Source organism: Manis pentadactyla, chromosome 12 (assembly GCF_030020395.1).
Source record: "Manis pentadactyla isolate mManPen7 chromosome 12, mManPen7.hap1, whole genome shotgun sequence".
NCBI lineage: Eukaryota > Metazoa > Chordata > Mammalia > Pholidota > Manidae > Manis > Manis pentadactyla.
This window is the reverse complement of record NC_080030.1, coordinates 39,536,255-39,553,534: the sequence shown is the minus strand read 5'-3', so window position 1 is coordinate 39,553,534 and position 17,280 is coordinate 39,536,255. Positions and strand designations below refer to the sequence as shown.

The window sequence follows — 17,280 nt, the reverse complement described above, 5'->3', positions numbered from 1 at the left end:
GAGACAAATTTTAGAAGCGTAAATTCTTTGCTTTTTTTTTTTAAGCATAAGCTACATACAATATGTAGCCAGAATGAGGAACATTTTCCTCCAGTATGAACTGAGGTACATATGCCTAAGAAGTGAATTATATCATATATAATGCACCAAAAACTTCAAATGAAACTTCGCTACTACTGACTGTTGGGGATTTTCAAACTGCTGTTATATTCTGTAGAAAGCCCTGTATGAAATAAGTAATCAATATAAATTTGATGAATGAAGAGATCAGCAAGTATAATGAACTAATTAATTAAATTAAATATTTAATTTTAGGCATTACCCAATATATGAATGAACATTTTCAATGGTGTGTTTTTCTTTGTTTAAATGTAATAAGACCTTGAATATTCAGAACTCTTGGAGAATTGATTCTTTTTGACAACCGATTTTTTTCAAAAAAACTAGGAATTTATTCCTTTAAACACCCAAACATCTTAATTTTAAAATTAGATATACTCACATTAATTTATAAATGCAATGCAATTTCAACCAAAGTCCCAAAAGGATTTTTTTTAAAGGAACTTTAAATTCCATGTAAATTTTATATACAAAACCAAAGGGTCATGAATAGCCAGGACACTCCTGAAGAAGATCAACCGCATGGGGAGGCAGGGGAACCTCACCGCAGCTGGTATTGCTGCTGGCTCAGACCAAAGACAGCAGAACATGACATTAGTAAGTGATACCTGTATAAACGGGTATCTACTGGAGGAAAAAGCTCCCTATCTTGTTCCATAACCAAATATAAATTACAAGTGAGTTAACAATAAGTGAAAAGCAAAACTTTTAGTTTCATAAGTAATACCTATGGCCCCCATGGTAGAAGAAAGCAGCACACACATCTGTCCCTACCTCATTAGGGAAAAACTCAAGCCACAGACCAGATAGCTCTGCAAAAGTCTTCACTAAAAGCTAGTGTAAGAGTTAAGTGGTCAATAAATGATTCAAATATATTTCTGTGATAGATATATCATAGGTAAAGCTAGGAAAATTCAAACTGCATTACAAGATAGATGATTTTTAATAGCAAAAGCCCAGGAAACCAAAGCAGTTAATTTTTCAGTAAAAGGAAACCTCTAACCCTTGAGCTTTTAAAAGCATTCTGACTGAGTAGAAGAAAACAGGGGTCAAAGAAGTCACAAGGGTGGTGTTACTTTTTTTCCTCTTCTGTCTAAAACAATTTTAAGTAGAAAAATTAGGCTTATACTTGAGAAGCTACACAGCCAAACATTAGGGACAATGAGAACTACATAATTAATGGAGAGGTGACTCCCTCCCTGCTAGGAATGTGACCATTACACAGCCTGGTTAGTCCCTAGAGATGACAGGAGATAAAGAGGCTAAGGCTAGACCCCGAAAGAAAAGACCATAGGTCCAGTCATATGGAGAACTTGAACATCATGACATCAGCAGAAAACATATGACCTGTGTTCAAGTTCAGCTTTCCCTGTAACTAGCTCCATGACCTTTTGGAAGACATTAAACTACTTTGAATCTCAGTTTCATCATCTATAAAATGAGGTTGGATGAGATTTGTTAAAGTCTAATTTATTGCTACACACTCTGATTCTATTTCATGAGCTGCAACTTTATACTGTCTCAATGTCCCTTAATGTGTGTGAGCTGAATTCTTACATTTAGACCCTGTTGTCCTACCTAGAAAAAAGTAAGAGGGCCATGCTCATTTATTTCTGTTCTGTAACTCACGAAGCCAAGCAAAGTAAATGTTTAAAAGTGCTCTCTGTGGCTAAAATACAAAATTACAAATATAACAGTGTCAAGAGCAAACAGGGTATATAAGAAAATGCAGCTATATATTCTCGTATTGAAACTTTCACTTGCAAAATGTGAAACTCAATCAGAGGACTAGTGCTGACCATACTTCTAAAGAATTCCATAAATTATAGACTCAATATAAATTCTTCTCAATATTCATATTAAAATGTAAGTAAAATCAACTTTTTTTGTTTAAGAAAAATAATTGCATATGGTAAAGTTAAAGCAACATTATTATTAATAACCATAACTGACAGTCTGAGTCACTGAAAATATTACTCCACCTCTTGAGTCTCTGTTCCTTTGCTCTTTCCCAAAAATAGAGAACATAGTATTTTCCTTCTCTATTATGTTATTCAAGAACAGAAAATACCATAATATTCATGTCATCTGAGAAAAAAAAAATCCAAGGACAAATCCAAAGGCTGAGGAAACAACAAAGAAAACCATTAGCATGGGCTCAATTCAACAGAGGAAAATGAACAGATTCATGGGCAGGAAAGGACAAGAATCTTAGGAAAGTGGTTATGTCATCTTAGCATTCCTAACAAACACAAAGGATCTTATATTTTTGGGAAGGAAAATCTAAAATTACTGAGAAGATTTTATGGCTAAATACTCTAAAGCAAGGTTTCTCAGCCTTAGCATTTTGGGCTGGTAAATGCTGAGTAATTGTTGTGGGATGCTGCCCTGTGCCTTGAAGGATGTTTACCAGCATCCCTCACCTCTATCCACTAGACACCAGAAGCATCCTAGCTGTGACAACCAAAAACACCTCTAGATGGGTAGAAGGTTAGAACATAGAGCAGAAAACCCAATCTCACCAGCTCCGACAGACACACCAAAACCCAGCACAGAGGCAGCAATTTGAAAAGCACCTGGGCCAGATGTGAAAGAGATTTCTAAGTGCAGGTGTGTGCTGAAGGGGCAGGGATCTATAGGAGCTTTCTCCAGGGAAAAAAGTGCTGGTGGACACCATTTTTCTTTCCCTCTTTCAACCAAGCTGACCCAATGCTCCCAGAAAACTATGCTGGGGGCCATCCCTGCCTACCAGTGCTCCCCCACTGGTCAGGCCTCTTAGCCAGCTAGGCCAGGGTACAGCCCTGCCTGCAAGGCACCCAAAGCAGCTTCAGCATAGTCACAAAAGGAGGGAATACACCTCTGGAACACCTGGTTCTGATAGCCAGGGAGATTATACTTCTTGGCCCCACAGGACACCTTCTACATAAAGCCACTACTTTCAAGACAGGAGATGTAGGTGACAAGACAAAAACCTCAGAAAAAGAATTAAGCAAATAGAGAAAAGCAACATGCTAATAAAGAACCAATCAGAGCTGAAGGAATCAATAATTGAAATGTAAAATACACTGGAGGGAATCAACAGCAGATGAGAAAATGCAGAAGAATGGATCAATGATCTGGATGACAGGGTGGTGGACGTCAAAGCTAAACAGCAAAAGGAAAAAAGAATAAAAAAAATAGGGATAGGTTAAGGGACCCTGGACAACATCGAGTATACTAACATTTGCATTATAGGGGTTCCAGAAGAAGAGAGAAAGAGGCAGAAAACTTATCTGAAACAATAATAGCTGAAAACTTAGACATGGGGAAGGAAATAGACATCCAAGTCCAAGAAGCACAGAGAACCCCAAACAAGATAAACCCAAAGAGGTCCACACTAAGACACATTAATATTTAAAATGTCAAGAATTAAGGATAAAGAGAGACTCTTAAAAGCAGCAAGAGGAAAGCAAATAGTTATAAATAAGGGAACATCCACAAGACTATCAGATGATTTTTCAGTCAAAACTTTGCAGGCCAGAGGGAGTGGCACAACATATTCAAAGTGCTGAAAGGAATAAAATCTACAACCAGAATATATGCCATGCAGGGTTATCATTCAGAATTAAAGGAGAGATAAAGTTTCCCAGATAAGCAAAACTTGGAGTTCATCACTACCCAACCAGCCCTACAAGAATGTTAAAGGGACTTCTTAAAGCAGAAAAGGCCATAATAGAAGAAAATTATGAAGGAAAAAACTTCACTGGTATAAGCAAACATATAGTACAGGTAGTAATCAATAACTTATAAAGTGAGTGTGAAGGCTAAAAGAAAATAGTAGTAAAATTAACTTTATCTAAAATAATTAAGGGATATACAAAATTAAGAAATGTAAACCAGAATGTTAAATACAAAAAATGTGGGGGAGGGGAATAAAAATATAGTGCTTTTAGAACTGTTTGAACTTAAGTGACCATGACTTAAAGTAGAATGCTATAAACATAAGATGTTATCTATAAACCTCATGATAACCATAAACCAAAAACTTGTAATAGATACAAAAAACTAAACAGAAAGGAATCCAAGCATAACACTAAAGGTATCAAATCACAAGGGAAGAGAGCAATAGAAGAAGAAAGGAACAGAGAACTACAAAAACAACCATAAAACATTTAACAGAATGGCAATAAACACATATCTATAAATAATAACTTTAAATGTAAATAGACTAAATGCTCCAATCAAAAGATAGGGTGAATGAACAGATTAGAGAACAAGACTCATCTGTATGCTGTCCACAAGAGACTCACTTCAAACCTAAAGACACATGCAGACTGAAAGTGAAGGTTTGGAAAAAGATATTCCATGCAAATGAAAACAAAAAAAGCTAGAGTAGTTATACTTACATAAAATACACTTTATTTATACACTTAACATAGGACCACTTAAATGTATATACCAATATTAACAGATATAAGGGGAGAAACAGTAATACAATAATGCTAGTGGATGTTAACACCACACATCAACGTACATTCTTTTCAGGTGCACATGGAACATTCTCCAGGACAGAGCACATGTAAGGCCACAAAACAAGTCTCAATAAATTAAAAAAGAATGAAGTCATATCAAGCATCTTTTCCAGCCACAATAATATGAAACTAGAAATCAATTACAAGAAAAAAACTAGAAAAAACACAAATGCATGGAGGCTGAACAACATGCTACTAAACAACCAATGGGTCAAAAAAAGAAATAGAAGAGGCAACAAGAAAGTACCTTGAAACAAATGAAAATGGAAATAAAATGTTCCAAAATCTTTGAGATGCAGCAATAGTAGTTTTAAGGGGGAAATTTGTAGCAATACAGGCTTACCTTAAGAAACAAGAAAAATCTCACATAAACAATCTAATCTTACACCTAAAGAAACTAGAAAAAGAACAAAGCCCAAAGTTAGCAGAAGGAAGGAAATTATGAAGATCAGAGCAGAAATAAATGAAATAGTAAAAAAGAATACAAAAGATCAAAGAAAGAGTTCTATCTTTTAAAAGATGAGCAAAACTGATAAACCTTTAGCCAGACTTAATAAGAAAGGACTCAAAGAAAATAAGAAATGAAAGAGAAGTTACAACCCACACCAAAGAAACATAAAGGATGACATGTAAGAGACTACAACAAAAAATAATACACCAACAAACTGGACAACCTAAAAGAAATGAATAAGCTCCCAGACACATACAATCTGCCAAGGGTGAATCAGGAAAAAATAGAAAACGTGAATAGACTAATTACTGGTAACAAAACTGAATTAGAAATAAAAAAACTAAATTCCAGGAACAGATGGTTTCACCAATGATTTCTACTAAACATTTAAAGAAGTGCTAATACCTATCCTTCTTAAACTATTACAAAAAACAGAAGAAGAAGGAATGCTTCCAAATTCATACTCCAAGGCCAGAATTACTCTAATGCCAAAACCAGACAGACAGTACAAAAAAATATAATGGATGAATATCCTTGATGAACATAGGTGCAAAATCCTCAACAAAATATTAGCAAACTGAATTAAAAAATACATTGAATGATCATTTACCATAATCAAGTGGGATTTATTCCAGGGATGGTTCACTTCCTGCAAATCAATCAACTTCATATATCACATTAACAAAAGAAAGGATGAAAACCATATGACCATTTCAATGTATGTATAAAAAGCATTTGGCAAAATCCATCATCTATTCATGATAAAAACTTTCAATAAAGTAGGTACTGAGGGAATATGCCTCAGCATTATAAAGGCCATGTTGACAAACCCACAGCTAACATTATACTTAATGGAGAAAAGCTATAAGCTTTTCCTCTAAGATCAGGAACAAGACAAGGATGTCCACTCTCCCACTCTCATTCAACATAGTACTGGAAGGCCTAGCCACAGCAATCAGACAAGAAAAAGAAATAAAAGGCATCCAAATTGATAAAGAGGAAGTAAAATTGTCACCATTTGCAGATGACATATTATATTACAGGATACCCTGAAGACTCTACCAAATACTATAAAACTAATGAATGAATTCAGTAAGGTTGTAGGATACGGTATTAAAATAACAGCAATCTGTTGCATTTCCATATACTAAAAACAAACTATCAGAAAGAGAAATTAAGAAAACATTCCCATTTATAAGTGCATCAAAAAGAATAAAACACCTAGGAATATATTTAGGCAAGGAAGTAAAAGACCTGTACTCTGAAAACTATAAGACACTGATAAATAAATCAAAGATTACACAAATAAATGGTAAGATATATTGTGCTCATGGATTGGAAGAATTAATATTGTTAAAAATGGCCATACTACCCAAAGCAATCTACAGATTCAATGCAATCCCTATCAAAATACCAATGGCATTTTTCACAGAACTAGAAGAGATAATCCTAAATTTGTATGGAACCACAAAAGAGCCTATAGCCAAAGCAATCTTGAGAAAGAAATAAGCCAGAGGTATCATGCTCCTTGATTTCAAAATATTCTACAAAGTTAAAGTAATCAAAACAGTATGGTACACAGACAAAAATATACACACAGATTAATGGAATAGAATAGAAAGCCCAGAAATAAATCCATGGTCAATTTATTTACAACAAAGGAGAAAGTATTTGGGGAAAAGACTCTTCAATATACTACGTTAGGAAAATGGACAGCTACATGCAAAAGAATGACACGGGACTACTATATTACAGCATACACAAAAATAAACTAAAAATTGATTAAGGGCCTAAATGTAAGACCTGCATAAAACTCCTAAAAGAAAACATAGGCAGTAAACTCTGGACACTGGCCTTAGCAATTTTTTCTGGATATATCTCCTCAGGCAAAGGAAACAAAACCAAAAATAAACAAGTGGGTCTCCATCAAGCTAAAAAGCTTCTGCACAGTGAAGGAAATCATCTACAAAACAAAAGGCAAATACTAAATATATATGCAAATGATACATCAATAAAGGGTTAATATCCAAAAATATAAAGAACTCATACAACTCAACACCAGAAAAAAAAAAGAAAAAAAATCAAATTAAGAAATGGACAGAGGAACCAAACAGACATTTTTCCAAAGAAGATATACTTGATGGCCAACAGAAACATGAAAGATGTTCATTCAACATCACTGATCAACAGGGAAATGCAAATCAAACAATGAGGTATCACCTCACACCAGTCAGAATGGCTAGTATCAAAAAGACAAGAAATGACAAAGGTTGGCAGGGAAGTGAAGAAAAGGGCACCCTTATGCACTATTGATGGGAATATAAACTGGCGCAACCATTATGGAAAACAGTATGAAGATTTCTCAAAAAATTAAAAATAGAACTACCATACGACTAGAAGTAATTCTACTTCTTTGTATTTACCTTAATAAGAAGCAAAAACATTGACTCAAAAAGATATATGTACCCCTATGTTTACTACAGCATTATTTACAATAACCAAGGTATGAAGCAACCTCAGTGTCTGTCAATAGATGAATAGATAATGAGTATGTTATATAAACACAATGAAATATTAGTCATAAAAAAGAATGAAATCTTGCCATTTATGACAACATAGAGTATTATGCTAAGTGAAATACATCACAGAAAAAGTTAAATACAATGATTTCACTTATATGTGGAATCTGAAAAACAAAATAAAAAACAAACAAAAAGCCTAGGAAGAGATTCATTAATACAGAGAACAAAGTGGTGGTTGCCAGTGGGGAGAGAGGTGGGAAGATAGGCGAAATAGGGGAAGGGGTCAAGAAGTACAGACTTCCAATTGTAAATCAAGTAAGTCACAGGGAAGAAAAGTGCAAGATAGGGAATCAACTGTAATAATGAAATAACTGCATGGTGGCAGACTGTAACTACATTTATTGTATTTTGTAATGTATATAAATGTCAAATCACTATGTGGTACATTTAAAACTAACATTATATCAACTATACTTCAACAAAAATTAATTTTTTGGCTTCATCTCTTGTACACTAGACTACTTTAGGCACAGGGGATACAGTCACTATATAGTCTATGCCTGCTTGGAGCTTATGTTTTAAGTGGGGAAGATAGTAAACAAACAAGCAAAGATATTTTAGATGATGGTAAGGACTGTGGAGAAAACAAAAAGAGCCACTGCACTGTGACTGGTGCGCACTATGGTAGCTAGTTGAGAATGGATGGACTCCTCTAAGAAGGTGCTATTGGACTGACATATGGATGATCTAAATTCAGATACATAAAGATCTAGAAGAGAATTTCAGGCAGAAGAAACAGCCAAGAAAGAAGGGGGTTGCCATATTTGGGAACCAGGAAGAAAGCTGTTGTGGTTAGCGCTTAGGGAGAGAGAGGGGTACTTAGATGAAGTGAAAGAGCAGTATATGTAGGAGCTTGGGAACTGCAGTAGAGGTTTTATTTTATTTGAGATGAGAGCCAAAAGACACATTGAAGCAGGTGAGTAGCCTGACCTGATACGGTCTGGTAGCTGTTGTCAGAATAAATTACAGGAAGGCATACGAGAAAGCAGAGAAACTAGCTTAAAGGCTATTGCAGTAATGAGGTATGATGATGGCTTTGATACAGTGGCTATAGGGCAGGTGGAGACAGAAGTTAACTGATTTGGATATAATGTAAAGGCAGAGTTAAGCCAACTTGTCACAAATTAGGGGTGTTGCTGTTATTTTTAATTTGAGCAACTGGATAAATTGTGATGCCATTTATGAAATGGAGAACTCTGTGGGAAGAGCAAGTTTAGGAGCAGAAACAAAAAGCAGTTTTAGACATGTTCAGTCTGGGATGCTTACTAAACCTCTAAGAAGAGATAACAAGGTGGTAGGTGGAACTATTGAGTCTGAAGTTTGGAGGAGAGTTTGAGCAGAAGATATGCTTTGATTAGCATTAGCATACAGGAGGCGCTTAAAAGCCATGGGACTGGATGAGATCACCTGCAGAAGACATGCAGACAGTGAATTGTGCAGATGGTGAAATAAGCCCAAGAACCAGAAGCGGAGAATCAAGAACCAAGAACCAGGAAAGGAGAATGAGAAGGAAGAGCCTGTGTAACTGGAAGAGAACCAAGAGAGCATGGTCACACAGAAGCGTAAGATGATTTTCAGGGAGGGTGTTGACCCAGAGGTCGGCTGGGTCAAAGGCTGCTGTGAAGTTTCAGGAATTAAGGCCCAAAGAGTGAGTGACGGATTTGGCAACGTGGAGGTCACTGGTGACCTTTGCGAGGGCTGTTTCAGTGGAGTGGGGGGCACAGAATCTCTACTGGAGCAGGCTGGGAAAAAGAAGGGAGATGAATGAAGCAGCAGTGACCACAGACAATGCCTTCAAGAGGGGCTGCGGTGAAGGGGAGAGACCGGTGGCAAGGGGGCCAGACAGGCATGATGTGGGGTCAAGGCAGGTTGTTTTGTTTTGCTTTTTTAAGGTACAAGTCATTCAAACAGGCTTCCTTTCTGGTAGTAGTGATCCAGTAAAGGGAGAGTAATTACTGACACAGAGAAAGTAGGTAATCATCATAAATCATGGTTTTAAAATTCTGACAGGTGTATAATTAAATATAAGTCCCTTAAATTGTATGAAAAACTTCCAACAAAAGCTCTTAATTTTGAACAATTCTGTGAAAATTCCCAGGTTTTGTTAACTTTTTCTCCTCCCTTGTTTCTAAGGGATCTTGAGTTTACATGTATCCAATGTTTTGCTTGCTGAGAGTTTTTCTCCATAATTCATACTTGTTACAGATAGTAAGTCTATGTCCACATGAGGTATTATTTTGTTGTCATTAATAGATCAAGCCCTGGAGTCAGACTGGCTTGAATTAAACTTCAGCTCCTCCAGTAGATAGCTGTGTGTACTTGGGCAAGTTAATTAAGATCTCCAAGCTCAGTATTTTTTAAATTAAAAATTAATACCTATTTCATTAGGTTGTTCTGAGGTCAAAGAAAAAGTGTCCAGCATATAGTAGGCATTCTATAAGTAACAGCTGGTATTTTATCAGCACCACATAGACAAATAAAGAACAAGTGAAAAAATATTCATATAGTTAAAAAATTTACAATTGTGAAAGTCAATAAATTGGTTGGAGAATTAAAAAGAAAAAGATGACAAATTTCTTCTGAATCACCCAAGAAATCTTCGCTTTCATACAGCTTTCAAAAGGTATGCATTAAATATTTTATGGAACTAGGTAGAAATGATGGTTGCGCAACAGCGTAAATGTACTAAATGCCACTAAATTGTACACTGAAAGAAAAAATGTCTCCAGACCTTGCCAAATGTCCCAGGGCAGGGGTGAGTGGGAGGGGGGACAAAACTGTCCCAGATGAGAACAACTGCTCTAAAAGGGAACATGGGTAAAGAGAAAGGGATGGATTTAAGAAATAAAATTCTGATAATATACTCATAAACTAAGTATTAACCTATTTGTATGAAGTTCAAAAATGGACAAACTAAAGTATATTAATTATACAGATAAGAATGTATGTGATAAATCATGAAGGGAATAGTAAGTCCCAAATTCATGGTACTGATCACCTTAGTAATAGGTAGGGGACAGGAGATACAGACAAAATAAGACATACAAGAGGGTGCCAAAGATGTTGATAATTTAATAACTAACTTGGGTGGTGGGATTCAGGTGTTCTTTCCTTTAAGCCATACATATATGTTATATACTCTCTTGTATTTATATGTCATAATGAAAAAATATTTTAAATACTCACAGTCTTCAGACGTTCTCCTTAAGCCTCTGTGGCTCAAAGACTACCCTCACTCCCCTACAGTTTTGCTTTCTAGGGAACCTCCTTTCTTGGCACACTCTGCAGGCACAGCAGGCAGAGCGGAGGTAGGGGATTAGGTGAGGTCTACAGACTGAATAAGAGACACCAACCTCCTTCCCCTTTGCAGGTCTAAACTGATTATCACATTCTTTAACTGTCACCCTATGAAGTTCAACACACCAATGTTAACCTATCACATACCAATCCCTGTTTCATGTATCACCAACATCCACAGGTTTCCTCCTTCTCTAATTGTTTTATGGCCTTTGTGTCTCTGTAGTTACCACACCACCTTCTTGGCTGACAGCACATCATTCAAGTTCTCTAGTTGAACGTTTCCATCATCATCCATGTTTAAACTTTTGGTTGAGCTATTTGGTCTGTCTGTGTGCAATGGAGTATTAGAAAATAACTAAAAATGCACGATTATTTTGTTTTGGAATTTGATCTGTGTTAAAATAGCCAGAAAAAGATCTTACCTCTGCCACTTCCTTTTGAAAAGTCAGTGTCATCTGGGTTCTGCCATAAGCAAAAGGTCCATCGCGACAAGATACATTTTCCAGCCACTTGATAATCAGAGGGGTTGATACACTAAAAGGCAGATTTCCAATAATATGTATATTTGGAGGATCTGGTTGGCAGGAGAAAAAACAACTTTAAGTGACTTCACCAGCATATTCTGAATACGATTTTAGTTTAAGAGTAAAAGCAAACCGGATATTAATAGTATCAAACAAAAATATATAAAAAGATATGGCTGAGTGTTTTTCAGTCCATTTATTCTTCAAAAGCAATGTTTTCTCACAATGAGTTTTAAATCTTAAGGAAAAAATTCTACCTAGTTAGTGTTTGGTCAGAATCCACAGGTTTTTGGCTTAGGAAAAATATGAAAAAGACTTAGTTTGAGGAAAAAGATAATTTTCTTTGGATATAGAAGGTTAAAGTGCCTCTGGAGCACCCAGATGAAGCTGGAAGAGGGTCAGATGCCAGGAAGCACTTAGAAGCTGGATATAAATATGTAAGTGCCCACAATATACTGATGGTAAGAGAAATCACAGGAGTGGAGTGATCCAGGCAAATTTTTAGCATAAGAGAAGATGCACAAAAAGGAAAATCTCAGAACCAGCACATAAAGCCAGCACTAAAGAACAGGTAGGGTAAGCTCAAAGCAATGTAAAAGAAAATACAGGAGGGCCCAGTACAGGGAAGACAGGAACAGAGAATCTTCCAGAAGAGAGTAGGTGACAGTCAAATGAGTGTCAGAAAATTCAGTCAGATACAGTCTGAAGCAGACAATTACGGGTCCCTGTGACTCCAGGGTGGCTGGGGCAGGGGCGGAAGCCTGAAGGCAGTGTGCTGAGAAGAAAATGACAAGTTGGAAGATGGAGACGAAGAACACCTGCCTCTGTGAAGGAGTGTGGCTGTGGAGAGGCCAGAGGCATGGTAACAGCTGGATGGGGTACACCAAAGTCATGCCACCTTTGTTCTGAGGGGTTTTATAGAAAGTAACACACCCTACTCATAAAAGTATTCCAAAGAGCTGGCCCATCCCTAGTCAACACTGCCATGAATGGGGAGTGCCCAGGTGGGTCACTGAATGTGGAAGACAATGGGAATAAGGTTTAAAAAAAAGGCTTGCATGTGGCTTGGTTTAATAAACACCTCTTTTATCACCATGTGGAAAAGTAACACCTCGTACTTCACCCCATCCTTATATGGTATCATAAAACAACATGTTTATTTGAACAGAACCCAAAACATTAAAAAAATATGTCACAAATAAACTGGAATTAAGAAAAAGATTTTATATTGGATTTTAATTTTAATTACATTTCAGATTTTGGAAAAAAGTAGAAAAGCAGAAAAAAAAATACAATGCACTTTACATATTTAATTCTATTCAGATAATTTTTAAAATGAATATATAATAAGGCATTTATAATCCATAATAAATAATACATTTATAATGTAAGTAATTACAAAAGAAAAACCACCCCAAAGTCACTTACCATCCTCCCACTTTTTTTTAAGACTTTGTGGAAAAGCTCTTTCTATCTTATATGTCAACACATCTCCATGAACAATTCTCAGTTTTCCGGGGGCGGCATCAGAAAGCATCTAGTTTACAAAAAGAGCAATAAAATGAGCTCATATGCTTTGGGAATAATGAAACTAACTTTTTCTTACTTCAAATCTGTGTATTATTAAATCAATCTGAAAAGCTAGAGACTAAGAGTGTCATTAACAAACTAACAGTCACCATGTCCACTGTAGTAGACAATGGTGGTGTTTCACTTTTAACACAGGAATGACTGGTGACAGTAACAGGTAACAGTGTAACAGCAGCATATATTTTAATTTTGACCCACAGAATGACTTGTATTTCTAAATCAATTTAGCAAAAACTCATCTCTGTAAGATTTTAAATTAAAGACTAAAGACATTATAATGAAATACTGAGAATTACTGGGAGTATGTCATACAAAAGATGAGCTTAATTCAACTAAATCTTTATAGCCTAAATATACAGAGAATACTACATATTACCAAGATCTTTGACTTAATCTGCAGGTAGAGTCAAACCAAGTACAAAGCCATTTGTCATTGACAAGCTGCTAGGGCACTCTGAGACACTCCCCTGACCAGAGTATCCCTTATTTTAATATTTCTTGATCCACCTAATGAATTATCCTGCATGTTTTAACAATAGCTACCTCCCAGATTCTTTCTACCTTTCAATCATTTACCTTCTTTCCTCTTCCTTCAGTCTTTCTGAATATAAAGAAAGAAAAGAGAAAAAAGCACCTTTTTCTTTATTTTTCCACATTTCGTTCCCCTTAGCACCAGCCTTCAGAAATGCTCTCACAGTACTACAGCATTGGCGCCTAGCTATAAAGAGCGTTATAGCTAAGCCATCTATAAATCTACTGTGTTAAGTGCCCCTGTACCCAACACAAAACTTGACTGTTGAAGTCCTTGGTAAAAGAACAAACAGATGCAGTCCCTGAGCTTATAAGGCTTATAATGCCGGAGTGAATATAATCAGTGAGAACAAACATCACCACTAAAGTAGATTACAAAGGGAAAGGCCAACCCTCTCTCCCATCTCCAGTCTCAGCTCAGGAGCTCAGGCACCCTGGGCTCCCATCCAGGGAACTCTGCCCTGAACATGCCTCGGTCTTGCCTCTCTGGCTCAGTCAAAGCTGCGTTTCTCTCCTAACTTTCCCCGTGCCCAACACAGGCAGCTGACAGGAAGGATGAAAAAAGCATCAGAGAGGCCAGCAAGGAGACTTGGGCCAAGGTTCCCGTTGATCACTCCTGCCCTTGTACTTGGGCCAAGGTCCCCGGAGATCACTCCTGCCCTTGGGTCAGCACTGCCTCGCATATGCTTCTTCCCAGCACTGGACACACTGCACCGTGATCACAACACATAGCTTCTCTTTCTCTGTAACAGCATACACTCCTTAAGAACAGTACCTGTTTTCTTTGTTTTCTTATCTACCTTAATGCCCCCTGCAGCTCCAGCAATACACAGTAGGTGCTTCTTATATATGTGAGAAGTGAATGAGTAAGTGAATGACCAAACTGCATTCAGTTTTCTGTGAAGCGGGGGACCTCCTCTCCTAGCCTGTGAGATTTTGTGCTCTCAAAATCTGTAAGATCAAGAAACTTGCAAAGATTATTCACTGATAAATCAGGCAGGAGAAATGCTTCAGAAATACATAGCTGAAATGCCTATGTTAAAAGAAGCTAAACTTTTTAAGTTTGGGAATCATCTAGTTGGGCATTTTTAGCCATGATATTTTAATAAAAATAATTGTATACCTCTGACATTCATGTACTTATGAGTTACTTTAAATTACCATGATTTGCTAAAATTTAATCTGATGTATTTCAGACAATAAGTCTTAGAAAATAATAATAACCTTACTATAACATAAATAAAAAATGAGATTGCTCCCTATGGGACAAGCTCTTACCATATAAAAACACTATATTTAACAATATCATTTACTGTCAGTGAAGAACATTAGAATATTTTTCTATAATTATGCTTCATATAATTAAAACAAAACAAATTAACATGCCAAAAACAAAGAGGCAGAGCTTAAAGCTTGTGTTTCCTGATGTCAATATATAGAAAGTAATTAATCAATTAGTAATTAAGACTAAAATGAAACAAAACAATGTAAACTTGGCTCTTTGGCATCAGCTTACATGCTCTGATAACCATGTTTGAAATATTAATTTTTCCCACACTGACACAGAGCTGTATACCAGAAAACTGATACAATACACATTAACCTTCCTTTTCTAGGTTTAAAATTGCATTTCTATTCCATTTCTTTAGAATTCCCCTTTAGGCTTAAGTCTCAGTCAATGACAAACCAAATCCTTCCATCCTTTAAAAGGTCTAACTCCAAGAAGACTTACTTCATCTTCCGCTCTCTGACTCCCCACTGAAGGAGGAAGGAATGCTGGTGTTCACAGTTGCACATGGAGGCCCTGAGGTACTCATGGGGGAAGAAATGCTCTACAAACTAACATGACAGTATGATTACAGACAAGAGCCATTTAAACACGTAACGATATTTAGCAATAACACACAGATCTTATAGCCAACCACTCACAAAGGTGTTTTTATTATCATAATGGTATTTGGGGAATGGTGGAGGAGTGGGAAAGATCACTATTATAGCCCTTCAAGAAAAACACTGGTGCATTACACTTCAAAACCCTGGAGATGTTACCTCATGATGTGCTCTAAGGCACAGCCGACTATGAATGTAAGCATTTGATTATGATAAATGAGTATTTTTACAGACATTCTTAAACGATTCTATCAATTTTATTTTAGTTTTCAATCCTATAGTCTTCCAAAATGAGATGTAAGTCAATTTAGAGTAAAAGGCATTCATTAGATAAGGCTGTAAAAGAAGAAATAGAAAGCCAAACATGGAAAGGAGAAGCATAGTTGTAAATTCTGAGAGCTAACAATCCTAAAGATATTAGCTCTCATGATTTATATACTGAGCTATGTAATTCTTACTCTCTGTTGCAAGTAACTATACAAAGTCTTCAAGAAAGAAAATGTTTTTATCCTGATACTAAGTTTTGTAAAGGGTACATGAGACAAAATAATGGAGAATGCCTTTAATAAAAATGAGAGCACAAATGCCGAAGTATTCTTCATATGGTCACCTAAAAGTATCTCCCTAGTAACAAGTCAAGGTCTTAGTGAACACTTTTCTGTGGGGGCGGGGCAAGTAACCATGGTCTACGGAAGTCATTTATTCGTGATCTAATTTGATGAGGAAAGAATTTCTGCATTCTTGGGACTCAAGTATAATTATAAATTCCTTGAGAACACAGAACTATATCTAACAGCCAGTTTGTATGTTTTATGCCATCTTCTCATGGTGAGGGGATCACAGAAGCCAGCAGCCAGCAGTGAACCAGAGCATTCATTACACAGCCTGGTGGTACTACCTTCTCCCTGATCTACCACTTAGTAGGAATCCAAACACTGTTGAAATAAGTGCTGTTTTGCTGAAATTAGCAAAACTGTTAGGCAAATTATATGAGGATGAAAGAATCCTAATATGGAATATGACAGGTGAAAATAAAAATTTTTTTCTTATAACACATAGAAATGACTAATGCTAAAATCAGAGGAAATTTTAAGATAATGTTACAATAGACATTTTTTTTAGGGTGAAAATGATATATAGCATGATTTCAAAAAGTCACCTTGCTTTGTTTTCTTAACAGGTCCAGAACATGTAGAGTAGAAATTTGTTTACTCAGCCTCATCAAGAAATTAATGTTCAATTTAGTAATTTTCCATTTAACCAATATTTACTCCTTTTAGTGTTAACATTTTTTCAAAAGAAAACTTAAAAATGGAAATCTTTCTAAACTATCTTGCACAATTCTCTCCCTTAAGCCAGAACATTGAACCCAATTTTACCCTTTCCTTGATGACTTGGGTTGTCATTGTTGCCTACAGAGTAATGGCCTCAATGGTTATGATCCCTTACAAGTGCTTATTTCAGTTTTTATGTTTGCTTTTTATAGCTTTTCTGCCAAACTAGTAACTGTTACTTCTTGCTGCTGTCAGTGGACCTGCTTCTAGTACTGATCTCCGTAGTTTTCTGATTTGTAGTGGACTAGAAAATAACTTTGGCTGTAAGCCATCTTCTGCTTATTTGTCTATGTTATGATTAACTATCAAGTGAGTTATGTGTATAAAATATGTATCATGTCACAACAGAAAGTCAGGCAATCTACCTTCTTAAAAAGTTTGTTAGAGAGAAAAGAATTTCAAATTTGTATCATCTCTCATTTAAAACAGGTTCTTTTGCTGGGATAA

The 17,280-nt window shown here is 36.2% G+C and overlaps 1 protein-coding gene across 1 annotated transcript in view; it reads right to left on the bottom strand.

Moving 5' to 3' along the window:
* The window catches only part of TFB1M (transcription factor B1, mitochondrial), a 62,338-nt gene that overhangs the window by 33,631 nt on the left and 11,427 nt on the right, over positions 1-17,280 (bottom strand). Inside the window, exons 3-4 of the mRNA XM_036886736.2 lie at positions 12,917-13,025; positions 11,387-11,538 (exon numbers count right to left, since the gene is read on the bottom strand). Coding sequence (XP_036742631.2) covers positions 11,387-11,538; positions 12,917-13,025 — 261 coding nt within the window. The remainder of the gene's footprint in view (positions 1-11,386; positions 11,539-12,916; positions 13,026-17,280) is intronic.